The sequence below is a fragment of the Nerophis lumbriciformis genome, linkage group LG08 (genome assembly GCF_033978685.3).
Source record: "Nerophis lumbriciformis linkage group LG08, RoL_Nlum_v2.1, whole genome shotgun sequence".
In the NCBI taxonomy this organism is placed as follows: Eukaryota; Metazoa; Chordata; class Actinopteri; order Syngnathiformes; family Syngnathidae; genus Nerophis; species Nerophis lumbriciformis.
In genome coordinates, this window is record NC_084555.2 from 26,791,650 (window position 1) to 26,809,450 (window position 17,801).

Sequence of the window (17,801 nt, forward strand, 5' to 3'; positions counted from 1 at the left end):
ATAAGTGGACATAGTAAGACATTAAGTAAGCTTGTATATGTATCACACTTTCCAAAGCAATGTCATTATTTATTCATACTTTATGTGTTATTCATTTTATGATCAAATAAAATACCATGGGTTTCATTATTTTTAAAAGTAAACTGCACATGTTACGGAGGAAAACACGCCATCAAAGCTGCGGTTTGAGTAAACACTTCCTGTATGGGCCCTTTAGACGTAAAAGCACACGTGACACTATCAAAATAAAATGCCGTTTGTAAATATACCGCTTACGATTAAAAGCATGTTGTAAATGATTCAAGTTGGTATACATAGACAAACATTGCCATTATACAGCTGTAATGTAGAGACAGCGCCCTCTGTCAGACGCTAGGCAGAAAAGTCGACGTGCCCGCGTCACCAGTGTGCGCGCTCCTACGTTCCCGCCTACTTGTGACCAGCGTGCATCTCTGTGACAGAGGGCGGGAGCTCTGTTGTGGTGGTGGGCCACACTCTCCTTGGGCTGCGGCGCTACAGCACAGGTAGCCTAAAAACATCTCAAGAAGAGGAAGCAAGAAGAACTCAAACGTTCCCAAACTTATTTTATTGTTCCATCCTTTGCGTGCACAATGAGAGAAATTGTTCATATTCAGGCTGGCCAGTGTGGAAACCAGATTGGTGCCAAAGTAAGTCAGTTAACAATTTATTTGCAAATATGACTATTTATACATTCATTTTTATTCTCATTTAGGGCATGAAGAAAGACTCTAAACAAAAGTACTGAGACACCTTAAAATCACCCCTGTGTTGTATTTAGTAATGGTGCACAGTCCCTGGCAACATTGAGGCCCAAAGCAGACCTTTATTTTGTGTGAAAATATTATACTTTTTTATCCATCCATCCATCCATTTTTTACTGCTTGTCCCTTTTGGGGTCGCGGGGGGTGCTGGAGCCTATCTCAGCTGCATTCGGGCGGAAGGCGGGGTACACCCTGGACAAGTCGCCACCTCATCGCAGCGCCAACACAGATAGACAGACAACATTCACACTCACATTCACACACTAGGGCCAATTTAGTGTTGTCAATCAACCTATCCCCAGGTGCACTTGGAGGTGGGAGGAAGCCGGAGTATCCGGAGGGAACCCACGCAGTCACGGGGAGAACATGCAAACTCCACACAGAAAGATCCTGAGCCCGGGATTGAACTCAGGACTATTCAGGACCTTCGTATTGTGAGGCACATGAACTAACCCCTGTTTTGTTAATTAACTAAATTAATTTCATGCATGTTTTGTACTAAAACGAATTTGTGAGAAAGAAACGTTTCAATAATGATTTTATTTGCAAAATGAGATTCGAACCCAGTGCCCAGCACCAGCGTGCCAGGGGACATAGACTGCTCCAGGCTAAATTGAAATCCTAAGCAGAATTTACTAGTAACTTTTTAAATTGTATATTATACATTTATATATTTGAAGCATCCACCCGGTTACCAAAAAATGTTCACTTTTATATTTATGTAAAACATTTCTTTTTTCAATCCAACTTGAATTCAATTTGATGGCATTTTTTTGTAGTAAATTAAATTCATGGGAAATGCTTTTGTGTGCAAAATAACATTAAAAAAACTGAAATGTATAAACCATCCGAGCCTATTTCAGGCTGGGATTCTAACCCGGCGCCACTGCCTTCAAAGACATGCACTAATGCTGTGCGCCACAGGAGACAGTTCTACAAGGAGACATGTTTTTATTATATTCCTAGCAGTGACGAAGCAGAAAGAGTGCGGTAAAATTTCAAATGAAACGCACTGTCATTCATTAACATCTGACATGCAATAGAATCGCGGCCCCATGCACATACACGCGTGATCTGCGTATATGGAGGGTCGACCCAGATTGTGGACAACTCCATTGAGGGGAATACTTTTTTTTGCTGTTTTTTGTCTGTCAAGCAATTGGGTGAGTGGTGTATGAACTTGAGAGCACCGACCCCAACCCCATCAATTACCTTTGGAGGGAACGACAACAGATATTTTGGCATTTTTCTTAATACTTGCAGAAGATTTACAAAACCCAAAACAAGTGAAGTTGGCACGTTGTGTAATTCGTAAATAAAAACGTAATACAATGATTTGCAAATCCTTTTCAACTTATATTCAATTGAATAGACTGCAAAGACAAGATATTTAATGTTCGAACTGAGAAACACATTTTTTTGTGAATTATCATTTGAATTTATTGGCACTGTCACGCCAATTTTCTTTCTACACTGATGTCACTTTTTGATGCAATACCGTCTGAGGGATCAACATCACGTGTAGTGATTTCTCCAAATTCTCTGAACCTTTTGATGATATTACAGACTTTGGATGGTGAAATCCCTAAATTCCTTGCAATAGCTCATTAAGAAATGTTCTTAAACTGTGACAATTTGCTCAGGCATTTGTTGACAAAGTGGTGATCCTCGCCCCATCCTTGTTTGTGAATGACTGTGCATTTCATGGAAGCTGCTTTTGTACCCAATCATGGCACCCACCTGTTTCCAATTAGCCTGTTCACCTGTGGGATGTTCCAAATAAGTGTTTGATGAGCATTCCTCAACTTTTTGCCAATGGTGCCACCTTTTTTGAAACATGTTGCAGGCATCAAATTCCAAATGAGCTAATATTTGCAAAAAATAACAAGTTTTCCAGTTCGAATGTAAGTGTCTTGTCTTTGCAGTCTATTCAATTGAATATAGGCTGAAAAGGATTTGCAAATCATTGTATTCTGTTTTCATTTACAATTTACACAGCATGCCAACTTCACTGGTTTTGGGTTTTGTAGGTTAGAAATGGAAGAAAATCCTACGAATTCCAAAGAGCAAACTGACCTGTTCTTACATACTTTTATACTCTGTACTTACATTGTACAAATAGTACTGTACTCTTTTGATTGCTTTCTTTTCAATCTCGCAGTTCTGGGAAGTGATTAGTGACGAGCATGGCATTGATCCCACGGGGACCTACCATGGAGACAGTGACCTGCAGCTGGACAGGATCAACGTTTACTATAATGAAGCGACAGGTACTCTTTACTAACACCCAAAACAGCACATTGTTGTCCATTAGGGCTGCAACTAACAACTATTTCAATAGCTTATTGATCATCAATAATCTAAACAATTTCGTTAAATAATTGGATTATGCAACTTTTTTGCGGTCTCTAATGTAGCATTGTTTTTTACATCTGGCTTGAGATATCTTTATGCATTGCTAACAAACAATATAAACAACAAAGATACCAGTTGTTCCTAGTTAATCACTGTTAATTGATTCCGGACATGACCGGGATAAATGAATTCCCGCAATAATTAATATAAATCAAGTATATTCATAGCTAGACTGTAAACTGTTTGAAGCCCTCTTGAAATAATGATGATACATGATACTGAACACCACGCGCTCTGATTGGTTTGGTCTCCAATTGATACATTTCCTTTGTTTCGCTAGTTTATGCTTGAAAATGCTTTATTTAGGACCAAAAAACTAAAATATGCTTTAAAAATATAACCAAAATAAATCTGCGATGTGGTGAAGCTGCAATACTTGAAACATAATGTGAGGGATTATTGTACTTCATTCAGAAATATTCATTTATGAATTGTGCTGCTACAACAATAGAAATAGCTCCTACTTAAACATTTTTCCATTTAAAAGCAAGGACAGGCAAAGTGTTGATAAAAACAAAAAAGTTGGAATAGCAGCAATAATAGCAAACAGCAAAAACACCAGCATTATGTAGCTCCCTAAAAAGAAAGACAATGTTGAGCTAAAATTATAGATAAAACTATTTTTCACACGACTCCATTTATTTGTTGTTAGCGAGCTAACAAGCTATTTATTTTCCTCAAAAATAAAGACAATGTTTAGTTTGCAGACATTAGCCAAAATGACAGTTAAAACATTTTTTTCCACACATACACGTCTCTCTGTTGTTTGCTAACTAGCTAAGAAGCTATTCTAGCGTCCTCAAAAAGAAAGCCCAAGTTTAGCTAGTGGACTTTAGCTAAAAATGATAGTTAAAACTTTTTTTCACGCAACTCTGTTCTTTTGTTAGCTAGCCAGCTGATAAGCTATCTAGCTTAGTCAAAAAGAAAAGAAAGTTTAGCTAGTAGACTAGCTAAAATGTTCACACCATCTCTGTTGTTAGCTGGCTAGCTAACTCGCTATCTAGCTTAATCAAAAAGAAAGACAAAGTCTAACTAGTGGACTTGAGCTAAAATGGTAGTTCAAACTATTTTTCACATAACTCAGGTTCTCTTTTAGCTAGCTAGCTAACAAGCTAACACCTGTCCCATTGGCCATGCTTCCGCTTTAAATGATCCAGCATCACAGATGCACTGCCATGAAAAGCAAAGCCCGCTTTGCAAATTGAGCAAGTTGATCGTGTTTTAGACATGTTTCGGGTAAATTATTCCCATAATTTTGATGGTTTCGCTTGCAGTGTTATTGCGGTTCCAACAGCCATTTATCAATTCCTGATGCTTGCCGGTAGTTTTGCCAACTGTCCCTTGAAAAATGTAATCATCCAATATTTAGAAACAAAAGTTTGTGTTACATATTGAGCTGTCAAGGTACACACTGTGTCCTGTATTTCATTACCGTGACAATTAAAACATTGTCTGTAAAATATCAATAGATGACAGCTTCGCAACACTCTGCCTCAGCCTAGCTTCTGGCAATCAGACTACAAATGTGACTTCCGACCGCAGTGACAATTTTCCTTTGAAAGAATAAAGGCAGCAATTGGAGAAGTTCAAAGGTCGTTTTGGTTAAGCTCCATGGGAAAATCACGTCAATGAGGTACATGCTAACTTAAAGGTGCTGTTTGCAACTTCCTCACAGTAAAATTTTTCTAAGTAAAAAATATAACAAAAACACCACCGGGTAGCATATGTAATAAAAAAAATGTACCGGCCCAAATACTGTAAAATGATCGGTGTGTACGGCCGTCACTCACCCGGACTCGTCAACACTTATGTCTAGGTAGCGCATGCACAAATACAAAAGCAGTCCAAGAGAAGCAACGAACAATTTTCAGTCATGTTATGATATAATATACATCCAATGACTGTTAGTAGCTAACAACACCTAAAGCACATCTGACATTTCATGGACAAAGATAAGACCTTCTGGAGGAAAGTTCTGTGGTCAGATGAAACAAAAATTGAGCTGTTTGGCCACAATAACCAGCAATATGTTTGGAGGAGAAAAGGGGAGGCCTTTAATCCCAGGAACACCAAGCCTACCGTCAAGCATGGTGGTGGTAGTATTATGCTCTGGGCCTGTTTTGCTGCCAATGGAACTGGTGCTTTAAATGGGACAATGAATTAGGAGGATTACCTCAATTCTTCAGGACAACCTAAAATCATCAGCCCGGAGGTTGGGTCTTGGGCGCAGTTGGGTGTTCCAACAGGACAATGACCCCAAACACATGTCAAAAGTCATAAAGGAATGGCTAAATCAGGCTAGAATTAAGGTTTTAGAATGGCCTTCCCATAGTCCTGACTTAAATGTGTGGACAATGCTGAAGAAACAAGTCCATGTCAGAAAACCAACATTTAGCTGAACTGCATCAATGTTGTCAAGAGGAGTGGTCAAAAATTCAACCAGAAGCTTGCCAGAAGCTTGAAAGTGAAACTGGCCAACGGACATGTAACCAAATATTAACATTGCTGTATGTATACTTTTGACCCAGCAGATTTGGTCACATTTTCAGTAGACCCATAATAAATTCATAATAAGAACCAAACTTCATGAATGTTTTTTGTGACCAACAAGTATGTGCTCCAATCCCTCTATCACAAAAAAATAAGAGTTGTAGAAATGATTGGAAACTCAAAACAGGCATGACATTATGTTTTTTACATGTGTATGTAAACTTTTGACCCCGACTGTACGTACCTAAATTAAGTCATTATGTGCAAGTAGCTATAGAAGCCGAGATACATTGTGTAAAACACTGAAAAGTTGGCACCTTCTAGACATCTGTGTAAATGTTGCAACCAGCCCTTTTAATAGTGCTTGCTCACTTTTTCTTAGAAGTGTCATTTAGCAACTCTGCTCTCTTGTTGTCAGTATAGTACTGATGTCTCCTAGTCCTTAGCACAAACAGTGCCCTGCTTTGATAGTGACACTAAAAAGAATGGGGTCGACCAGCCATTTAAAGTGTCTTTTAATCGGGGAGTTGGCAACACTACTTGCCGGTCGCTGGTAGTGCTAAGTCGTCGGTTCCGTCCAAAAAGACACGACGAATGATGTCACTGACAAAATAATTTGTCTGCGACAAATTTAATTACGATTTTTGTCAACAACGACGACTAACTATTAATCAATTTTATTGCTTTCTCTCAATTTCTGACTTGTATTGTTGTGGATAAAGGAGGCAAATATGTGCCGCGTGCTATTCTTGTGGACTTGGAACCAGGCACCATGGACTCTGTGAGATCTGGACCGTTTGGCCAGATATTTCGACCTGACAATTTTGTGTTTGGTGGGTTAATTAAAAGCTATGTTATTGACGTACATTTAGGTCAGGCTGGTTTACGAAAGTCGTGCTGTCTCCCGCGTAGGTCAGAGCGGTGCTGGTAACAACTGGGCCAAAGGTCATTACACCGAGGGAGCTGAGGTGGTGGACTCGGTCCTGGATGTTGTGCGCAAAGAGTCGGAAAACTGCGACTGCCTGCAAGGTTACCAGCTCACACATGCTCTCGGCGGTGGAACAGGATCAGGCATGGGAACCTTGCTCATCAGCAAGATCCGTGAGGAATACCCCGATAGGATCATGAATACGTTCAGCGTGGTGCCTTCGCCTAAGGTGAGAGTCTTTGTGATACAGCGTGAGTGCGATGATTGAAGTTGTGTGTTTTCACCAGGTGTCCGACACGGTGGTGGAGCCGTACAACGCCACCCTGTCCATCCACCAGCTGGTTGAGAACACGGATGAAACCTACTGTATCGACAACGAGGCTCTCTACGACATCTGTTTCCGCACGCTCAAGCTGACCACGCCCACTTACGGAGACCTGAACCACCTGGTCTCCTCCACCATGAGCGGAGTCACCACCTGCCTACGCTTCCCGGGTCAGCTCAACGCCGACCTCCGAAAACTGGCCGTCAACATGGTGCCTTTCCCCCGTTTGCACTTCTTCATGCCGGGCTTTGCCCCCCTGACCAGCAGGGGGAGCCAGCAGTACCGAGCTCTAACCGTGGCCGAACTCACCCAGCAAGCGTTCGACGCCAAGAACATGATGGCGGCGTGTGACCCGCGTCAAGGCCGCTACTTGACCGTGGCCACCATTTTCCGGGGGCGCATGTCCATGAAGGAGGTGGACGAGCAGATGCTCAACGTGCAGAACAAGAACAGCAGCTACTTTGTCGAGTGGATCCCCAACAACGTCAAGACCGCCGTCTGCGACATTCCTCCCCGCGGCCTCAAGATGGCCGTCACCTTCATCGGCAACACCACCGCCATCCAGGACATGTTCAAACGTATCTCTGAGCAGTTCACAGCCATGCTGCGTCGGAAGGCTTTCCTGCACTGGTACACGGGCGAAGGCATGGACGAGATGGAGTTCACCGAAGCCGAGAGCAACATGAATGATCTGGTGTCCGAGTACCAGCAGTACCAGGACGCCAGTGCGGAGGATGAAGGGGAAGGCGAGGAGGATGCCGAAGAAGATTAAGCGTATTATTACATTATTAGTATTATGCCTTCTTTTGTTCTAAATATTGTCTCACATGAACAAGTTCACCAGATTTCAGTCATGCTAATTATGCAAATTGCTTTAAACTAGTTGGTATCGTTATTAATTAGGCTCTTGTGTATCAACTATATACAAATTGATCATGCGCCATGCGTAGGGCCATGCCAGCCATTGGGCAGGAAGGGGCATTTTACGTGAATAATTCATTAATTAAGGGGCGCTTCATCTGAAATTTTACCGCAAACATATTTCGAGCCCCTTCCTGCTCCGTCACTGATAAGATATAATGTCAAACTTCCCAACACAAATGCAACTAGCTCCTGTGGGGTACAGTGTTAGTCATTTTATTGTGAGACAGGTACTGAGCTCGAATCTTGGTCTGACCTGAGTTAGGAAGGTTTTTAATTACCGTATTTTTCGGACTATAAGGCGCTATTAAAATACTTTCATTTTCTCAAATCGACAGTGTCTTGTGTAACTGAATTCTGGTTGTGCTTACCGACCTCGAAGCAATTCTATTTGACACATGGTGTAATAAGTGTGACCAGTAGATGGCAGTCACATAAGAGATTTGTAGCCTTTGGTAAGCTACTGAACCGCACCACTTGATGGATTGTCAGCGCAATACGGCTACCGTAGTCAGACGTGCTGTGCTTCAACATACGGGTATTATGGAGTGTGTGTGTGTACATAAGGACCCCAAAATGGCACCTATTGGAATACATATGTGGTGTTTTTGTTTTGCTTATTATGCAAAATCAACTTTTATTACATATTGGTACCTGCTGATGTGTATTTGGGATCTGCATAAGTCCCAAAAATGTGTGGGCCTTCCCTATTGTAGCCTGCGCCGTAGTCAAGCTCCTTTTTTTGCGGGGCATGCATCATCCGCTGTTGCCATTTGTAATATAAAATAGTGTATACTGTAGTTCTGACTTATATCTGTCAGTAGACTCGCGATGGAAGCGCCAAAAACTACAACAAAAAATGACGAGAAGATGCTGTCGAAGTGGAACCATGTAAATAAGACCGTCCACAAAATGGCGCATCCTGAAAAGACGGAAAAAGCGTCTTGACGATGGTCTTTAAAAGATAATAGATGCAACATTTTGACCAAAAAAACACCATTACATGTTACGTAGACCACTAGAAAGTGTTTTAAATGTAGAAAAATGAATCATAATATGACACCTTTAATGCGTCTTACAATTTGTTGCGCCTTTTGTATGAAAATACATCTGAATAGACTCGTTCATTGGCAGTGCGCCTTATCATTCAGTGCGCTCTATGGTCCGAAACATACGGTATGTTAAAATTGGTATTTTATCTTACAAGGTTTTTTTTTTCCATTTTTGTTTTAGTACAAAACATGCATCAAATTGAATTTAAGTTTGATACGAAAAATGTTTTTTTAGCCTAGGGGCAGCCCTGCTATCAACTATTACAATAAAAGTTCAATCATCAATGTTTGATATTGAAATTAAAACGATTAAGGTTTGATATGACCTGGACGGAGACCTCTTACAACCCTCTACTTGCCCCCAATGGACTGAACTCTCATATTATCATGAATCATTTGCAATAACTACCCACATCTGCGACCCCTTCCCAAGGACTCTGTTCTCCCATCTTGGGTTTTAAGTTTTTCCTTGTGTGTTCAGACCAGTGATTTCATTGTGGTTTGTGCAGCCCTTTTGAGGCACTTTTTTTAAAGGGCTATATAAATAAACTTTGATTTGTTTTAGTCATGACTCATGTTTACTAAGTTAGTAAATATAAGTAACATCACGATACAAAATGGATGAAATTACTATCCTATAGAGTTGAAGGGACATTCCACTGAAAGCATTCCATTTGCTTGTTGCAACTCTTAAAATACATTTTTTTTCTTAAATCTGAATACACATATCAAACTACTTATGTTTATTGGCCCATAGGGCGAAGATGACCAATTTTAGTAACCGGATTAAAAGTAAGTAATATTGGAAAATCCAAAGTGATAAAATTCATGAAATATAACATGTTATCTCATAGCGTGTTGACACTAAACACATTACAGTAATTCAACAAAAATTCTAATTAAAAAAAGAATTTAGGTAACAGAATTGCACTGAAACATTCCAAATGTTTAAAGCGGTGTTGTGTTAGGGTATTAGGACTGAGTAAAAATAATTGTAACAACTTTTTTTAGAAAATTAACCTCAAATATTTACAACATATGTGAAGGATTTAAATCAGTGGTGTTCAAACTGCTTGTGCCGCAAACTGAAAAGTCAAAGCATGCAAGGGACGCTTTCATATTTTAATTCGATTCCATCTCAATATTTATATATAATAGTTTTATTTGATATAAAAAATGATAATAAAACTTTTTCAAAACAGATTAGAGGTTGTAAAAGTTGCTGACATATGCACAGCGAGTAAGTGCTGAGATGGCGTAAAAAACTTTCAAAAAATAGATTCTTAAAAAACTAAAATCGTTTTTTTTTTTATTAAGCAGCCATAAAAAGACATAATAATTTAAAGACAAAACTTTGTGTCAGCTTTGGTTTTAGGTGACAAGGCATATTATTATTAGTTATTAGTATACACCTTTCAGCTTTTTCTCATTACATTACGTCTGGTTTTTTTTCTTGTTTTTTTTTACATTTTTACTGTCAATTACTACTGTGAGCCAACAAAACTTGAGCTGGGGACAGGAAATGGTCCCTGGCCACACTCCTTATTTAAATGGTTGTAGCTTAAATTAATTTTAAAATTGTACTAAATAAGCAATCAGACCAACTTGCATAACATTTTGCTGGCATCAGCTGTATTGTTTAATATTTCAATCAAATAGGCCTTACTCTGTTGCGAACCAATTGTTATGTTGAATGCCCCTCTTCTGCTCAGCCTGAGTTGATTGGCAGCACCTGGTGATGCTTATTATTAATGACACATGTGTTCTCACAATCTTCAGAGTGGTTGATCCACTTTGAGCTTTGCAATGGAGGGTCCGAAGTTTTTTTTCTGCCTTTTTTGGATTCATTCAGCAGAGACTGTATTTCCACAGCATGTGCAAGGATTTTTCCAAAACATTCTGCCTTTTCCGTTTGAAATAAGCAATGATTTTGACCCATTTGATAGCATCTTCAGCTCCTGGAGGACCACGATTCCGGACTTTGAAATGTTTGCAGAGCTCTCTCCTCTAATGAATGTACCTGAGGTGCAAGTTTATTGTGACGAAAGTGAACTGATACTGCTGGTGGACAAAAATGTGGGTGATGTCACTCTCAGCAGAGGAGAGATCCAGTTGGGTGACGGCTGCTACAGTAACAGCGAGCTACCAAATCAGCTGATGTTCACTTACAGCTTTGATCAGTGTGGAACAAGTCATGAAGTTTGTTGACCAGATCCAGATTAATATGCCGATTCTATTCTATGCATGTTTTCTAAGTCTTTATTATCTAACAGATGCGGAATGGCTTGGACGTGCTCTCCAATGCTCTCCACTTTAATTCCAGGAGGCTCACACCTTCTACTGTGCATGTTTCCTGTATCCCAAATAGGTATGTGGAAAATCAGATTTCACATACACCGTAACAAGCGCACAAAAACTTGTTACAGCTATACATTTGTGTACACTGCACACTTGGAGAATTCCATTTGGAGTTGAATTAAGGTTGCAAACGCGAAGTACAATTGCAATTCAAGTTGAAGGGCGTAGAATTGATTGTTCATTAAATTTCAATTGATATATCTATCAACCCCTGGTATAAAATAAGTGATGGATAATATCTTGCTAGCATTTTAGTCAATTTATGCGTAACAGTCATGGCTATTACTTTCATATTGTAGGAAATTGAGGAAAGTTGTTTAATTTTAGTGTTTGTAAAGTATTTTTGGTATTGAGGCCAAAACAGTTTTGTTAAATGTGGCATTTTTCCTGTAAGTAATTGCAATTAAATTCCACTTCCTGCAATTCATTTTCATTGATTCAAAATGATTAAAATCCCATGTTCTATAGTTTGCATAAGCCTTTTATATAGGGGAAACGGAGGTTGGTTGTCACAATGTTTTTTTAATGGGGGGGGAAGGCAAAATAAAGTTACATTTAAAAATGCAGAACGTAATGCATTTTCACACAATGAGCAAGGAACATTAACAGGAAATGCATATTTGGGCCAGCCTATGTATGGTATGTGATCTGTATAAATATTAGTACTGTCAATTATTTATTTATTTTAATCAGGGATAGGCGCCAACGCCCCGTGACCCCAAAAGTAAAAGCTGTAGAAGGTTAATAATAGTTCTGAATTTGGACAAACCGCAGATGCTACAAAAGTGTTGCTTAATTTAGCTGTGGTATAGTTGACAACATTGTATAGTCCACCAGCGTTGTCTTATCGATCTACGTGTTCTTGCTAGCTGTTGCCTCAAGTGTTTTTCTTTTTAGATGGTATATTAAAACTTGTGCTGTGTAAATGGAATATGCAAATTATCTTAGTTTGAATCTGAGAATCCCTTTGGGGTGTATTTTAAAGAGAAATTTGCCACTTGTTGGAGTCTCCTCACTCATCTTTGAACATTGCATCCCATGCTGCCTTTCAGGTAACCATCGGTATTTTTATTTTTATTAATCGCATGCAATAACCCAGTAAATTTGTATACAGTAAGTGACACCCAACCTAAGCAATTTTTTATGCTAGCATCAAGGTTAACTACTGTAGTTGACTAGTTAATGTTAACTAGAGCCATTCTCAGTTTGGAAAGGTAACAATTGTTATAAACCTTTTGTGTAAGAACCTCGAAGACAAATACTGAGGAGCTCGCTATGAAAAAACGGGCCCTATATTTCAGCGGTCTACTAGTGATGAGTTGATGAGGCGTCATGAATCGTTTCGACACAATGCAAAACTGTATTGATACTGTCGATACTGTGTCACTATATACTGACATCTGCTGGACATTAAAAATCCCGACAGGCAACCAATGGACCGACTCAATTGACACTGATTTTATGACCTAGTATATACAATAATATAAACCAAGTCATTGTATTTCATTTAGGATTATTTCATATCTTCATTTAAATAAAAATATATTTTTATCTTTTTTAGATACAGTCAATAAAAAATGTGAACATGTATAATAGCATGGAAATCTAAGAGAATGTGTTGTAAATGAGGATATGCTTGTGGACTGGGATTTTTTTTTAATTAATTTTTTACACATTTTTATTTAAAAAAAACAGTTTTTCCAACGTATTCAATTTTAGACGATTTCTTTCATTGATTGATTGAGACTTTTATTAGTAGGTTGCACAGTGAATTAGTACATATTCCGTACAATTGACCACTAAATGGTAACACCCCAATAAGTTTTTCAACTTGTTTAAGTCGGGGTCCACTTAATTGATTAATGATACAGATATATATACTAACATCATAATACAGTCATCACACAAGTTAATCATCAGAGTATATACATTGAATTATTTACATTATTTACAATCCGGGGTGTGGGATATAGAGGGGGGGGCGGTTAAGTTTGGTTGTTATCAACACTTCAGTCGTCTCTTCTTAGTTATTATTTCTCCGGCTGTAGAAAAGACCCGCTCACAGGGCACAGAGGAGGTGGGAGTGCGACACAGTTCGCGTATCGGTCACGTGACCAAAACAGCTCATGATCGGTCACGTGACTTTCTAAAAGCGGTACGCGCACCGACACAGGGTTTCGCTCTATGAGCTCGACGCATGCGCCGATACATCGGTGTTGCCGGACCCATCACTACGGTCTACTCTAGAGAAGACTGTGTAGGTGAGCGCTGACTCCAATTCTGTAAATTTCCATTCCAAAATTTGAGACGTCCCCCACTGGTGGTGAGTTACGTGATTACAAACCCCATTGTCCCTTACTATACTTAAAAGATTTCAACTTGATCTGACAGTGTTTTTTTTTGTTTTAGGCCAAAAGCTCTTAGCCTGCCTGACTCTGCAGTACTTCCTGATCATGGAAGACACTTCAGCATACAAGCCATGACATGTAAGTGGAGAAAACTGAATAAGTTATTGGTGTGAACGCTGCAGCACATAACGTTGGTCCTGCAGCTTCGTGGACGAGACCAACAGAGTCCAACATCTACACGCGAGGACAAGTCATCAATATGGAAGTGGCTGCTAAAATCAGGCCTCACCAGCGTCTATTCATCAAGTCATGCTTTGTCTCCTCATCGCCGCAGCCTCACACTAAACCTCGCCATGCAGTCGTCATCAATAAGGGGTGAGTAGCCAATATAATTGTAATTTCACTGTATGCACATTTTTACATGAATTGATGTTCCTTTCAGGTGCACAGTCCCACTGGATTCACTTTATCCTGCAGTACAATTTATTGACTCTCATTATTTAAATGTGGTGAAGTTTGCTCTGAACACAACTTATCTAATTTCAGAGGTAAGTTTGGTAAAAGTGTTTTACTGCTTCGGTCAACTGCCTTCACCCCTCCTCTTTGAAGATGTACGTCCACTGTACGGTGCTCGTGTCGGACCAGAAGATAACAGCTGGGTCTAAATCCTGCAACTTTGACTTGGTCAACTCCAGGTATTGGCAAATTTGCATACATTGATGTCCAATCTTATGTGGTGCCTCCAATCTCTTTGGGTGTGCTAACCTCTTTCTAAAAGGAAAACTAAAACAAGTTTGGAATAATGAGGATGATAAATTATTTTAGTTATAATTGACTAAAAAATTTTTTTACAAAGAACACAGGGCCGGTGTTAAAAGCCACATGACATTTGGAGCCTTCGATTAAATTTGATTAGCAACATACAAAATAAAATCCCAGTAATAAAGTTAGATGTCCCAATCAACATTGTCGGCCCCTAATTCTGGTCAGATTTGTTTTTTTGACCTCCTATCCTATTTTAAATCTCGATCTGATACTTTGACAGTATAGCAGTGGTTCTCAAACGTCTAACCAAGTACTACTTCAGAAAACACTTGGCTCTCCAAGTACCACCATAATGACCAATATTAAAATACAGTTGCGTTGCAAGGTAAAGCATTTTTTTATAGAGCACAATTTGTACACAGGGCAATCCAATGTTTTACAGAAAATTTAAAAGGAAAATAAATTAAAATCAGAAGATGCAATCAAAACAATCCTAATTTATTAAAATCAGTCAAATTCTCGAGATAAAATACTTTCAAGTGTCATATGCACACTTAAGTGTTATCCGGCTGGATTTGAACATTACCAACATTGAGGCCTGCCTCGCGTCTTCAGGAAGACTATTCCGGATTCTAGGAACTGAAATTTCACCATGTTTGGTCCTGACTCTGTAGGCCTAAGTATTGATTTAAAAACAAGGCAGAGCTTTTATTTAACAAATATATTTGGCCACTGTATCATTACCCAGCTTGAACAGTAACACTGAATGTAGGAAAACTAAGCACTGTACTTGAATCAGTGATTCTTTGGCATACCACTATTTGTACACATACCACAGTTTGAAAATGCCTGGATTAGAGAATTAAAAATGATTTATGGCGGTTAATCGAAATAAACTTTTTCATGAAGCTTGCCTTATTTGCTAATATCAATCAGATGTATTGTGTGCTATTGAATGCTACATACAATTTAAAAAAAAAAATAGAATAAAGTGTCTAGAGCACAATAACTAAGCAAAGACTGCGAGTGACTCCCTTTTCTTTCTTAATCATTTGGGTTTTGCCCTCAAAGCCTTCCTGTATATCCCGAGGTTTACAACCTGAGTTTGTAAACAATAAAATGACCAAAACAAAAGATTTTGCAATAAGGGGAATATCTATCTAATCACTATTGTTTTTACTTTTATATACTCCTACTATACCATGTATCGACATCTGGATCGATCAACTCTACTTTACATTCGAAGCTTTAGCAGTTAGATTCTTGTGTCGCCCGCTCTGTTTTCCTCGAGTCCAGGGATGTCAAACGGGTTCAATCCGGCCTGTGAGACAAGTTTGCTAAGTGTAAAATTGAGCTGCATTTTTAAATGAAAGAAACTGCTGTTCTAAATGTGTTCACTGGATGTCACAATATCAATTCTGTTGGGCAAAGAAATGTTTTTTACCTGGGCGAGCTAGTATACCAAGCAAAAGGTAAAGCGGGGCTGCAACTCCTCCCCCTCGACCCAACATAAAATAAACAATTGGTAACCCCACTTAAAATGCTGCATGAGACACTGCACATTGATATAATTCTTTGAAAATTAATAGTTTTGTGCAAATTTATGAAAAGAGAACAGTGGAAATGACTAAGGTAGTTTATGCATAGAAGTGTTTTACTCATGCTTTATTTTGTTTTTTGTTAAATTCTAGATGGGCTGTGACTTAAAGTTTAATTGCTTTGTAGAAACACTGAGATCAAGTTTATTTTAATTGTGTTCTTCATTGTGTGTTTGAAACAGTGCCAATGTTTTCCTCAGAATTTAACTAACTTGAAGTGTTTGGTCAAGAGGATTATTTGATATGTACATTTTCAAAGTGTGCTTGTTTTATTTTGGGCCGAAGTACAACAAAAACAATCTGAAGTTGTTGTACTTGTATTTTCAAATTATTGTGGCATGATTTTGCCCATTTGGCCCACGTGGGAATAGATTTTCCTCCATGTGGCCCCTGAGCTAAATTTAGTTTGACACCCCTGCTCTAGTCTTACGGTGAAGATAAATGGAAGAGACTTAATTTTCACGGCCACATCTTTAATTGAAGGCTGAGGTGTCCACAATCTACAGTAGTTTGTGCCCGCAAAAAGCCTGCAGCCCCTGCTTGAATCTTCAAATAAACTTCTGCAGTTTAGTAACTAAACACATTTGAATGCTTTTGAACCCATTTTAATGTGGTTCATTTTGGCTTTATTTCAGGTGGCAAGAACTTAGTGGAAATGTGGAGGTGTGCAGCTGCTGTACCTCCAAGTGTAAAAGCCTGTCATTTAAGCACCGTCCTCATGGTTTGTTCTTCAAATCGTGTCTAACACAAAATGGAACAATTCTGCATCAATATTCTTAAATGCAATTTGTCACAACAGATGCAAATGCTGTTGTCAGCACTGGTCCATTTGTCATTGCGGAGATGGAAGAAAAACCAGCGCCATCAGACTTGGAACTAGATTGGAACTCCATGCAATCTGACTCCGCAGCACCGGAAGAAAGAACCTCCGAACCCCAGTGGTCTTCTCCGCCAATGGGCGTTGTGGTTGTAAGGCAGGACCCCATCGGCAGCCTGAAATTAGTGTTGCCTGAACCGATGCAACATGGGGGCAATGATGCTTCAGAACTGGCGGGCGACCGTTCACTGAATGAACTACAGCGGGAGATTAACCCGAGCAATGTGAAAGGTCAAAGTGCAAACGGGCCCTTGTACAAACCTCTGCTGCTTGAGAAGACGGACAAGAGCCATGCAAAAAATGCTCAACACCAAAAGAGAACCAACAACGTGCTGCCAATAATTCACTCCAAAATTCAGTTGTCCAAAAGCTCAGATGGCTCCCAGACTTTGAGTTTTGAAGAGCTAACAGCACAAGATGGAGGTAAAACCAAAAGACTTGAAGCTGAGATTGAATGGAAGCCACGACGCAAGCGACTGCTTTCTATATTTCAAGATTTGTTGAGGTAACGCCCCTCCATTTAAAAATAAATAAATAAATAAAATAAAATAAAAAAAAAATTAAAAAAAAGGGTGTCGAATTAATGGCAATACCATTAATTACAGCACAAGCTGAAAATATCAGTCTTATTTTTCAGTATGTGGCCGTTAGTAGTTTTGGACACCTGCTTTTGTAATGTTTCTTTCATACTTGTGCAAGATTTTGCTGGTGTACCTAATGCTTTAGTTATCATACTAATATTTTTTTTGTTTGCAGGCGGATGCATAAAGCAGAGTAACTGCACCTTCAAAGGCAAATAAATATTACAATAAATAATTTACGCTTCACCTTGTTTAGCTTCAATGTTTTTACTTTTTTTTTTTTGTATACTCTACAGCAAGGGTGTGTCTGACATTTTTATCGAGGTCCACATAGCAGTTTTGGCTGCTATAACGGGGTGTG

General features: G+C 39.1%; 2 protein-coding genes across 3 annotated transcripts; both read left to right on the forward strand.

The window, feature by feature from the left end:
• The first annotated feature begins 611 nt into the window (after window positions 1-611).
• On the forward strand, window positions 612-8,915 carry LOC133611616 (tubulin beta-4B chain-like). 2 transcript variants are annotated; one of them, XM_061968563.1, is made up of 6 exons: window positions 612-668; window positions 2,944-3,052; window positions 6,410-6,520; window positions 6,600-6,690; window position 6,850; window positions 7,356-8,915. In XM_061968563.1, the coding sequence occupies exons 1-6, from the start codon at window positions 612-614 to the stop codon at window positions 7,710-7,712; spliced, it is 726 nt and encodes a 241-aa protein (XP_061824547.1). In that variant the 3' UTR covers window positions 7,713-8,915. The 2 variants fall into 2 exon arrangements, with proteins under 2 accessions (XP_061824547.1, XP_061824544.1); XM_061968560.1 differs by lacking the exon at window position 6,850 and having other exon boundaries at window positions 6,600-6,844; window positions 6,903-8,915.
• A 1,743-nt stretch (window positions 8,916-10,658) lies between these two features.
• zpcx (zona pellucida protein C) lies at window positions 10,659-17,704 on the forward strand. The gene is made up of 9 exons (XM_061967967.1): window positions 10,659-11,112; window positions 11,187-11,281; window positions 13,681-13,757; window positions 13,823-13,994; window positions 14,062-14,167; window positions 14,229-14,314; window positions 16,618-16,703; window positions 16,782-17,364; window positions 17,616-17,704. The coding sequence occupies exons 1-9, from the start codon at window positions 10,720-10,722 to the stop codon at window positions 17,635-17,637; spliced, it is 1,620 nt and encodes a 539-aa protein (XP_061823951.1). The 5' UTR covers window positions 10,659-10,719; the 3' UTR covers window positions 17,638-17,704.
• The last annotated feature ends 97 nt before the right edge of the window (window positions 17,705-17,801 follow it).

Excerpts from the sequence above, each read along its gene's own strand:
- LOC133611616 (XM_061968560.1), top strand. The coding sequence starts at position 612 with ATGAGAGAAATTGTTCATATTCAGGCTGGCCAGTGTGGAAACCAGATT. Across the intron at positions 3,053-6,409 it reads TTACTATAATGAAGCGACAG|GAGGCAAATATGTGCCGCGT; the intron begins GTACTCTTTACT and ends TTGTGGATAAAG. Across the intron at positions 6,845-6,902 it reads GCGTGGTGCCTTCGCCTAAG|GTGTCCGACACGGTGGTGGA; the intron begins GTGAGAGTCTTT and ends TGTTTTCACCAG.
- zpcx (XM_061967967.1), top strand. The coding sequence starts at position 10,720 with ATGGAGGGTCCGAAGTTTTTTTTCTGCCTTTTTTGGATTCATTCAGCA. Across the intron at positions 11,113-11,186 it reads AGTGTGGAACAAGTCATGAA|ATGCGGAATGGCTTGGACGT; the intron begins GTTTGTTGACCA and ends ATTATCTAACAG. Across the intron at positions 16,704-16,781 it reads ATTTAAGCACCGTCCTCATG|ATGCAAATGCTGTTGTCAGC; the intron begins GTTTGTTCTTCA and ends TTGTCACAACAG.